Source organism: Entelurus aequoreus, linkage group LG02 (assembly GCF_033978785.1).
Source record: "Entelurus aequoreus isolate RoL-2023_Sb linkage group LG02, RoL_Eaeq_v1.1, whole genome shotgun sequence".
Classification (NCBI taxonomy): domain Eukaryota; kingdom Metazoa; phylum Chordata; class Actinopteri; order Syngnathiformes; family Syngnathidae; genus Entelurus; species Entelurus aequoreus.
In genome coordinates, this window is record NC_084732.1 from 89,301,681 (window position 1) to 89,313,486 (window position 11,806).

Genomic DNA, 11,806 nt, shown 5'->3' on the forward strand with positions numbered 1-11,806 from the left:
GCACAAAGGCAGAAACTATGAACAATGAAACAAAAAAACACTAACTGTGGGCTGAATAAAGAAAACTTACTTTGACGAGAAAAGGGCATGAAAAAGAGCAGCATGGATCATAAGGGTGTGTAGATAGTGTGATGTCGCCAGGACGAACAACAGAAACAGACAGATTTAAATAGTGACATGATCAGTGAAAACAGGTGCGTGACTCAAAACGTGAAACAGGTGCGTGGCATGACAGGTGAAAACTAATGGGTTGGCAAGGTAACAAACAAACAAGGAAGTGCACAACCAGGAACTAAAAAGAGTCCAAAAAATAAACAGCACATGGACAAAACAAAAACATGATCAACAGACATGACAATATATATTTGTTTGTATAAACACGCGCGCACACACACATTTATATATATATTAGGGGATGTAACGGTAAACGGTATAATGATAAACCGCGGTAAAATTCTCAATGTTTAGTAATACAGTTTAAACCAGAGGTCCCCAAACTACGGCCCACGGGCCGGATCCGGCCCCCCAGCATCCAAAATCCGGCCCACAGGAAGTCCCAAGTTAAAAAAATGTTTTTTATTTTTTAATATTTTTTTTATCTTTACTTTCTAATCCATTTTCTACCGCTTGTTACTCTTGGTGTCTCCTAGCCACTCAGGCAAATCATATTGTCTAAAAATGAATTTTCCCATCGATAACGTGACAATGTTAAATGTTGATGAACATCAATGTTAATTGATGTTAAATGACAAAACGGATTATAAAGACAATGTATATATATATATATATATATATATATATATATATATATATATATATATATATATATATATATATATATATATATATATATATATATATATATATATATATATATATATATAAAATATACACAGCCTGGACCCCCCGGCCAAATTGTTTTAACCCAATGTGGCCCCCGAGTCAAAAAGTTTGGGGACCCCTGGTTTAAATGTTTATTTACCGAAAAAACGTCATTTATTAATGCATTGTAGGCAACAATGCTTACTTCCTTGAAACAGAGTCACAGCAGTGCTGGAGCATGCGCAATATTGGCTTGAAAAAACATGGTGGAAAACAATTACACAGACTTTGCTACGGAGATTTCCCATCGGAGTAAACAGAGCCACTTGGTTTAAGTTAATTTTCCCTCGCTTCATTTCCGTGGAGTCTCGGCGTGCGTTTAAGAGCGCACTGCTGTTTTTAAATAGTGACAGGTGTGGACAATATTGGAGACAGACTCATTTGTCGCACACTAAAAGTATACAGCGAAGGAGAAAACTACCGTATTTTTCGGAGTATAAGTCGCACCTGCCGAAAAGGCATAATAAAGAAGGAAAAAAACATATATAAGTCGCACTGGAGTATAAGTCGCATTTTTTGGGGAAATGTATTTGATAAAACCCAACACCAAGAATAGACATTTGAAAGGCAATTTAAAATAAATAAAGAATAGTGAACAACAGGCTGAATAAGTGTACGTTATATGACGCATAAATAACCAACTGAGAACGTGCCTGGTATGTTAACGTAACATATTATGGTAAGAGTCATTCAAATAACTATAACATATAGAACATGCTATACATTTACCAAACAATCTGTCACTCCTAATCACTAAATCCCATGAAATATTATACGTCTAGTCTCTTACGTGAATGAGCTAAATAATATGATTTAATATTTTACGGTAATGTGTTAATAATTTCACACATAAGTCGCTCCTGAGTATAGGTCGCACCACCGGCCAAACTATGAAAAAAACTGCGACTTATAGTCCGAAAAATACGGTAGTTGATGTTGCTTTTATTTTCTCAATACAGCGTCCATCAGCTGTGACTAAGATTTCATGATGTGAGGAAACATGCAGCAGGCAATGTGTCGGGAACGTTGCCACAACTTGTTTATAAAGTTATTTAGTTTGTTTACTGAGATGCTCACTCGTCCTTTATTTAACTGCAAACTGTATCAGTGTTTAAAAAACAAATACCAGCTAAATGTTTTGTCATCTCATTGAATTCAGTGTTTCCCATAAACTGCCAAGATACCTGTGGCGGTGGGGGCGTGGCTATGGGTGTGGTCACCATGACATCATCGAGTAATTTGCATAATTTACTACAATGATATGATTTTCTCTAAAAAAGGCTCAAAAAATGTATACTTACTAATTAATAATAACAGTTTTGTTTTAAACGTCCATACCATCCATCCATCCATCCATCCATTTTACAATATAATTACAACACTTTATGTACATATTTATATACAGATTTGAACAAGAAGTTATTCACTGAAATATATTTATTAATTGTGGTTCTTACAAAAAATATATCTTTATAAATATAAAAGCTAAAATGTCTCTTAAAGCTCTGCCCCTTAAATTAGTGAATACTAAATAATTTAACTTTAGCCTACTACTACAACCATATTATTTACCAGCAACATAATAATTTCTCTCTTTCTATCCCCTCCATCTCCGGCCCGGCTGCACCAAATGATAATATAAATACATTTAATAAAGTCAAATACAAATAAGGCAACAAGAGAAGTATCCTACACTTCTCTTTTGTAAAGTAAATCTGAACAGGCCGATATGGGCATCTACATCAACTATATGATTTGCCTGAGAAGCTGGACAGGACAAAAAAAAAAAAAAAATACAAAAAAAAAACTATTTGTGGCGGACGTAATTCTTTCGTGGCGGGCCGCGACAAATAAATGAATGTGTGGGAAACACTGGAATTGAACGCAGGCTGTGAAAATTGTGCATTTGATGTGAGAGTTATCACTCCTGTTTATTTTGTTGGCCAAACTGTTTTCACCGAACCACATGGGGTTGTTAGAGAAGAACAAAGCTTGTATATTAGACTTTATCTTTATTAGCCAAACCGCTTTGTGTTTTATATAAATATCCAAAAATAAACACCATGTTGTTTTTACATTACTTGTGTTTTTTTCCATGTCAAAGGCATTACTTTAAGAACCATTCATGTGACATACCATTTTGTTAAGTTTTTATTGTGTATAGTTAATAATATATGACATATTTCTGCTCAAACTCTTAATTACAGCATGTACATAACTTAAAAAAATACCCCCTTTCTATCAAAATGTGAAAATAGAGATAAATGCATCATGGACCAAGAAAAAGCTGACACATTGATACTATTAACAAAAAAAACAATAATTGTCTTTTAATATATGGATAACTTTTATCTGTAGCCTTTTTATTAGACATTATAAATTACATGATGGCCTCACGTTCACGGCCCACCCAAACTCTGTTTTACGGAACATTATCAATAACAGTGATTTCAATATTGATAATAATAATCGTAGTTATTATTTTGGTCATAATCGTGCAGCCTTATGCATAAGACTAGATCTCATACATGAACACTATTTTTATCAATATGGACAAAAAGTGCAGTTCGAGCTTATGGCCAACAGGTGCTACCTTGCAAAATTCTTATATTTGTTTTTATTTTATTTTACTTTTATCTCTAATGTCTATAAAGTTCTCTTTTGCACAATTTTTCACATTTAATTACTTTTTTCTTCTTCTGCCATATTACTTTGTTTACAACCCTTGTGTTGCTTTCATGTGCACATTCAATTTCTACTTGAGGTCCATGAAACAGTGTTTTTATATACAATGTTTCTTAAAATAATGTTAATGATCATGTTTTTTTAAAATAAAACTTGGCTAAAAGATTTAAGTTGAGGTACTTTTCGGAAATTTTGAGCACATTTAAAAAAGCGCAATATTGATAACTGTGATAATTTTGGTCACAATAACCGTGATAAGAAATGTTCATGCCGTGACATCTCACATATATACATATATATGTATACATATCAATATGTATATGTAAGATTTTTTTTTTGTGCTGTTTTTTAAAGAAAAAGCTTTGTGTTGTTAGCTGTTGTCAATGTTTAGTTTTTTTCCTCACTGTGTTATTTTCTGTTTTCCCAATTTTTGCTGGTGTTTTTTTTATTTTGATATTTTAAATGTGCCGAGGGCCAATGAGAAATGAGTCACAGATGGCCCCTGTGCCGCACTTTGGTCACCCCAGCTGTAGAAGCTAACTGCTTTATGACCACTATAATCTTAGTAATGTGATATATTTGTTCATCCTATGGTTACAAACGAGTCAAATTACGTCAGCGCAGAAAGTAGCAACATCAGCAGTTCACGTTGTGGGCTTTTCTTGTGTGATAAAGAGGTGATGAACGGGGAAGTCCTTCTTTAGCTGACGCCTTGTTTTATCATATATTACTGCCTTAGCACATGTCGATGTTTACTTTTGTATGCACAATGGATCAACACATAATCCGTACTTTGGAGCAATGTTCAAGTACTATCGTACTTGAACACTGGGAGAGTGGCCGTGCCAGCAATCTGAGGGTTACTGGTTCAATCCCCACCTTCTACCATCCTAGTCACGTCCGTTGTGTCCTTGAGCAAGACACTTCACCCTTGCTCCTGATGGGCCTGGTTAGCGCCGTGCATGGCAGCTCCCGCCATCAGTGTGTGAAGTGTGTGTGGTGAATGGGTGAATGTAGAAATAGTGTCAAAGCGCTTTGAGTTCCTTAAAAATATAGAAAAGCGCTATACAAGTACAACCCATTTACCATTTATCATTTACTTGGCTTGTTAGCTTCCCGTCGCAGTCGAGCGACGAAGGTTGTGGTTGAGAAAATAGTTGTTCGATGTCGGATGCTAGAAAATGTCCCGATGCTTTACAAAAAGTCATCCTTAATGTATTGTTGCAGCTTTTTGTGCACATCATGCCACACACGTTTGCGAGACGATCGGATAATGTATGCGGCCGTGGTAGCTCGGTGTGGCCACAATGTCGACAGCGGAAGGGATGTGAAGCTGAAGAGAGGAGAGGCTTGCGGGTGTGTTCAGGAGTTAAAAGTGTGTACCTGTTGGTGGGTATGTTTGTCACTTTTCGGGTGGTGGTGTCACTGATGTCATATTAGTAAATATATTTTTCTACTATTTTTGCGATCGACTGGTAGGCTCCCAAAGATCGACTGGTAAATCGCGATCGACAGGTTGGCGACCCCTGGCTTAAAATGAGTAAAAAATACATAAATATTTCATGTTATTATGAATGTGCCTTTATAGACAAAATAGATTGAATGCATATTACCTTCATTGTTAGTTGACTCTTGCTAGTGTTTATTTATGAGTTAGAATGCATAAAAAATACAAACATGTGTTCTGGTCTCACATAAGGATTGTGATTGTGCAGTTCCCCTTTAAGTTGAGGTACTAAAGTAAATGTTAGAAGTGAATTGCCTGACAACACAGAAACTAAAACAATCATGTCACAGTAGTGACAGCATCAAATGTGTTATTTACCGTTGCACAAATAAGTCCGAACATTGTTTTTCATGGCTTAAATGCCTAATTCGTTTGTCTCTATAATTTCATACCTCTACTTTTTGCAAATGTAGAGTTAGATGTGGTCGACCAGATAGCTTTGAAAGTCCACTTCGGTGATGTTTAATATTTTAAAGCTTGACAAAAGTATTTCTTAAGAGTTCTATGGATCCATTCCATCAGATTCACCTATTTTTTGGATTTTATTTAGCTTGTATAATCGCCACCAAACCTTTAAAGTACACTCAGATATGCGCTGCTTAAAGTGAATTAACAGTAGCCATACTGAATGTTTGCCCGCCATCTGGGGGTCACGTGGTTGCAACCCACCATTACTATTACGGTTCCTCACATGCTATAGCCTGTTTTTCCACAAATGTACTACGGTACTTCTGTTCAGTCTAAAGATACTGTTACCAACAACATTTTTGCATTCAAAACAAAAATTTAGTATTCAGCATACAATTATTTTTTAATGTATGTTGCCAAGTGCCACAAATGATAATCGGAGGGGTTGTGCGACCAGGAAAAATGTTTATTTAAAACAATAAATAATAGTGAAGTGAATAAACGGTTGACAAATGTGATGTGAAGAGCTGTGGGACTTGATGTAGATACAGGGTCTCTGCAAGTTTCAAGAAATCAAATTTAAGTTTTTAAAACTTTTTGAAGACCATATTGAAAATAATTTAAGACCATTTAAAAAAAAGTACAAAGACAAAGGAAAATCAGAGGGCCAGAATGAATTGTAAGAGTATGAATTCATTCACTGCTCTTTCACATTGGAAAACAAAATTGTTCAACTAAATACACCAGGAGCTTCTATATTGTAAACTAATTGAAAAAAATATTAGCAAACGTAACAGCCATTTTTTAGATTTGCCATACAAATGTTTTCTTGCAAAAGGTGCAGTGCGCTTCATATCAAGTGTTTACATGTAACAACCAGGGACGTCAGCAACGGTAGAGAAAAGTAGGGCTGGGCGATATGGCCTTTTTTTTAATATCGCAATATTTTAAGGCCGTATCGCGATACACGATATATATCTCGATATTTTGCCTTAGCCTTGTATGAACACTTGATGCATATAATCACAGCAGTATGATGATTCTATGTGTCTACATTAAAACATTCTTCTTCATACTGAATTAATATATGCTACTTTAAAACTTTCATGCAGAGAAGGAAATCACAACTAAAAAAAATCACTATTTTTTTCATACGGTGTTGATCTGGAAATGTTTGCCTCTGCATTTTGATGTATGAGCGTGTGACACAGAACGGAGATGTTGACATGCGGAGTAAGCACTCTTCATTTCTCGAGCAGGTGACTTTTCAAATGATGCTACATATTAGCAGTAATGCTACTTTTTATAGCAACGCTTTCGCCCCACACTTGACAAATTACAGATGTCTGTTCGACATATTCCCACTTGAAGCCAAACCACCGCCAGACGATGGACCCCCTGCTGTTTTTGGGGGAAATTAATTATTCCTTCATTTGTTACAAGATTCGCACCTTCTTTCTCTCGTATTACCGCTCACACGGCTATGCTAGCATCACAGCTAATGTTAGCCATGCTGCTACCTCTTTGCTGCGCGAGGGCGTATACGTATGTGACGTATGTCGTGACAGTATGTGACGTGTGTAGAAGCTGTGTTTGCTGTCTGTGAGAAGGAGAGACAGGAAAGAGCGAGGAGAGCCTGTAGTGTAATGCCAGCAGCTAAAAGCAACTGCGTGAGAACGCATACTCGAATATCACGATATAGTAATTTTCTATATCGCACAGAGACAAACCTGCGATATATCGCGTGTATCGATATATCGACCAGCCCTAGAGGAAAGCACAACAATATATTGTCTGTGAAAGGGACGGTTAGCAAAAAAGGAAGGAAGGTGATTATGGCTTGCAAGCTTTAAACAGAATTTGCATGTGAATAATGTGGATAACATTCAAATTTTGTTCAGCTCATTTTGCATCTGGTATGTATGAATCCATTCATCCATCCATCCATCCATTTTCTACCGCTTGTCCTTATGGGGTCGCGGGGGGTGCTGGAGCCTATCCCAGCTGCACATGGGCAAAAGGGTGGGTACACACTGGACAAGTCGTCACCAGGGCGAAAACAGATGGACAACATTCACACACGTTTATGAATAAATGAATTAATATAAATGTTCCCCTGTTTTGTGACTTTTTTGAAAACATATTGCTGATAAACAAGGACTAGTTTCTATTTTAGCATGACAAGATGACATTCGCAAATCTACCTTGCTTAAACTGAGTGTAAACCACTAAACAGACAATCTTTAAAGCTTTTAATGTCAGTTGCCATATAAACTTGAAAAAAAGATTAGGCATGACTAGCTGACCTGAAATTATTGGAATAAATACGAAAAATAATAAAGGAGAATTATATATTTTTTTATAATTGTACTGCTACCACAGATAAATTAGAGTGTGCTTACTGTATGTAATAGTATGATTCCACTAGTTTAACATCTCATATTGATCTACTTCTGCAATTGGCGCCACTTTACCCACATAACACTCCTTTGGGGGGTTAAGTTGATCCTTGTATAGTTGTGCAAGTATTTGAAGCGTTTCAGGATCTTTTGACACAGACTTATTCCAGATTTTTTACTTTTACATTATCATTCCATTCACTTTCACCACAATGTTTACAAACGCATCCCTCCTCGATGACTCCACATCTGGGCTCTTAACACTTTATACATTTCCATACACCAGCCTTAAGCATGCATTAAATTGATCATTCTTGAGCCACAAATTGTTGAACTTGCACTTACCCATCTTATGCAAGTAATTTGGCTTTGCTGTAGGCCTTCGTTTTGTTTTCTCTGCTGCTATCCTAAGCTGTAACAACACACAGCTGCACGCGCACAGCACACTAGCTGATGGTGCGTGATAAATTCCTAACGGGGAATCACAGGTAGCCTACTTTGGTTCCGTTTTGTAGTTACATTATAACGTCCTCAAAAATCAAACATTGAAACGCAAGAATGAAGTTTATGCTTGTTTTAAATAGAAGGAAAGTTAATAGATTTTTAAGACCTGTCAAAATCATATTTAAGACCTTTAATGAAATTATAGGAGGATTTCAGGAGAATTTAAGACATTTTAGGGCATCAAATTCAAATTGTTAGATTTAAGACTTTTAAATATCCAGCGGATACCTTCAGTTATTTTTATATTGGTAAGATTATGACTTTGTCATTTAATGAAAGGTTCGGCTGTAAAAAATACTAAATTCCTGTCCACTTGAAAGCAATATTGTTGAATTACAGTATTTGAAACACACAATCACAAAATAATAATGGCGTGGACTAGGCGGTACGGTATACCGGTATTAGTATTGTACCGCGATACTAATTACCGTATTTTTCCGCACTATAAGGCGCACCTAAAAACCTCAAATTTTCTCAAAAGCTGACAGTGCGCCATATATATGGACCAATATTGAGCCACAACAAACCTAAACTTCATTTTCATAAAGTTTAGGTCTCGCAACTACGGTATACAGCCGCCAACTTCATTTTCCCCCGTAGAAGAACTTCTTCTTCTACGGTAAGCAGTCACCCCCGTAGAAGAAGAAGCGCGCGGTGCATGCTGGGGTATACAACTGCGCGAGGCGTGCCATTTTGATTTCCATTTGTTTGTTTATGTAAAGACCCAAAAATGGCTCCTATTAAGAGACACGCTTACGATGCAGAGTTTAACTTAAGACGATCAGTCACGCAGTAGAACATGGGAATAGAGCAGCAGCGACACTGACTCGATTAATGACGACTTTGACGAGACGGAGCCAGGCATGTTGGATGCCGTATCCGCCCAACTGTTTAATTTGGACACTGAAGAAGAAGAATTTGAGGGATTCGTGGATGAGAATAAATTCATAAAGTGAGCTTTACATGTTTATTTTGTGTGTTGTGTTGTGTGACATTAACGTTTGAGCAACGTTGAGTTATTGATATATTGTTATTGCTCTGCACTATTTCGAGTGTTACTATATTGTGATTGCACTAACGTTTGATTTACCGTAACAGTATCACTGTTTTTTACGTGTTTATTGAATCAGGGAAAAGTTCCCCTCCACTATGTGATATAAATGTTGCACTACATGTTATATCTTGCTGTTGTTAAAAGATAAACAAAACACCACGTCACTGACTTTACCTCGGGGAAAATAATAAAACAGCTGTTTATTCATTTTGGTAGTGAACAGAGTTATTAGAACGCTGGTTTGTAATCTATTAATAAAGTTTGACTAACCTATCTGACTGTTTTGTTCACATTCCTTTAGTGCAGCTCCATCTAATGGATGCATAGGTGCACCTTATAATCCGGTGCGCCTTATATATGAACAAAGTTTTGAAATATGCCATTCATTGAAGGTGCGCCTTACAATCCGGTGCGCCTTATAGTGCGGAAAATACGGTAATCTTATTCGGTACTGGGGACGGCGTGGCGCGGTTGGGAGAGTGGCCGTGCCATTAACCTGAGGGTTCCTGGTTCAATCCCCACCTTCTACCAACCTCGTCACGTCCGTTGTGTCCTTGAGCAGGACACTTCACTCTTGCGTGTGTGAATGGGTGAATGTGGAAATAGTGTCAAAGCGCGTTGAGTACCTTGAAGGTAGAAAAGCGCTATACAAGTATAACCCATTTACCATTTACTATACCGCCTCTAAAAAGTACCGGTCCCCCACCCGTCGTCATGTCATGCAGAACTCCTTCAGGAGGAGGTGCTTTAAGACAATGCTGCAGAACGCCCTAAGGAAGAGGTGCTTTAAGACATTGCTAGCTATTTCAATATCACTAATCCTTCTCTCCATGGATACAAATCAATTTATTTGATCAAATCCAACACTAAGAATAGACATTTGAAAGGCAATTTAAAATAAATAAAGAATAGTGAACAACAGGCTGAATAAGTGTACGCCATATGACGCATAAAAAACCAACTGAGAACGTGCCTGGTATGTTAACGCAACACATCATGGCAAGAGTCATTCAAATAACTGTAACATATAGAACATGCTATACATTTACCAAACAATCTGTCACTCCCGATCGCTAAATCCCATGAAATATTCCTCCTCGGTGTCGCCTCTGGTATGTCCTTTCTTTCTGCTGCTCGATTGCCGTTCTCTGCTGCATATTTCACTACGTCCAGCTTGTAATCTGTAGTATATGATTTCCTTTTCTGTGCCATTTTAGTTCAGCCCTTCTCATTTTTATAAGTTACCGTCAATGTTGATGTGACCCATTTTAATAGCTACGGCAGTAGCATATAGCATATAGCAGTTAGCATCCCATGACCCACAATGCACTTTTGCCATGACCCTCCCCCGGCGAATTCTTATTGGTTGACGTGTGAGTGACGATTGCTGACGTGTGTGAGACGATTGTTGCCATTTGCTTCGTCTCTTACGCGAATTAGATAAATAATATTATTTGATATTTTACGGTAATGTGTTAATTAAGTAATGTGGTCCCTTTTATTTAGAAAAGTACCAAAAAGTACCGAAATACTTTTGGTACCGGTACCAAAATATTGATATCGGGACAACACTAGCGTGGACGCACTAACATATTTTCACTAAAATATATTTGCCAAAGTTCCAGAAATGCTATGCAACTATCAAGACTTAAAATGTTAATTACATCCATTTAAAAAAAATTTTTAGAATCTTATTTGTCACTGACCCATTAGCAAGATATTCTTGGAAGTCGCTATCATTACTCACCCTCTATGTGCTCTCTGATGAAGGGGTCATCCATTATGTTACTGTGATTTGTTTTCAAGATTTTCTCAATTCAGTGATGTCATTGTTCTGGTAGGCGCTGGGGAGAAAAACAGTCATTGTTAATAAACACTCCTGATCTCAATCAATTAGGGACAACGTCTGCTATCCTTAAAGTGAGTGAAATACCAAAGTAGAACAAAGAGCAAAACAGATGACCAATCAGGAAGATTTTAGGTTAAGGTCAGGTTTTAAAGAAATTGAGGAATTAATTATAATAAATAAATAATAAATATAAAACATGCACAATGATATATTAATGTATTATTACCTTACTAAGTTTGTCATTGCTAGAATCTCTGGGTCATTTTTGTATGGTTTGGCCTTTGAAAGGGAAACATCAAGAACATGTCAGGCTGGATACAAAGTTATTCGAGTGTTTCACATTGTTAAAACAAAGATTCAGATTTTCGGCTTTCTAAAAACAACTAAAAAACATGTGGTGACGAGCATTTACAAAACAAAAAAAGACTGCAAAATATCACACCTCTTGTGAATCAAAAGGATTTATTCCTGACTTCATTAGCATGTTGGCGAGCACCAGGTATTTCAGACACGTTGTC

The 11,806-nt window shown here is 36.8% G+C and overlaps 1 protein-coding gene and 1 long non-coding RNA gene across 2 annotated transcripts in view; both read right to left on the minus strand.

Annotated features, from left to right (window-relative positions):
• LOC133640592 (COP9 signalosome complex subunit 2-like) overlaps positions 1-11,249 on the minus strand; it is a 24,516-nt gene extending 13,267 nt beyond the window's left edge. Inside the window, exon 1 of the mRNA XM_062034100.1 lies at positions 11,187-11,249. Coding sequence (XP_061890084.1) covers positions 11,187-11,220 — 34 coding nt within the window. The 5' untranslated portion in view covers positions 11,221-11,249. The remainder of the gene's footprint in view (positions 1-11,186) is intronic.
• Positions 11,250-11,253: 4 nt separating this feature from the next.
• Positions 11,254-11,806, minus strand: LOC133640600 (uncharacterized). Its single transcript, XR_009824189.1, has 3 exons — positions 11,731-11,806; positions 11,515-11,567; positions 11,254-11,283 (listed from the first exon to the last, which is right to left on the minus strand). It is a non-coding gene; the product is annotated as an uncharacterized LOC133640600 (long non-coding RNA).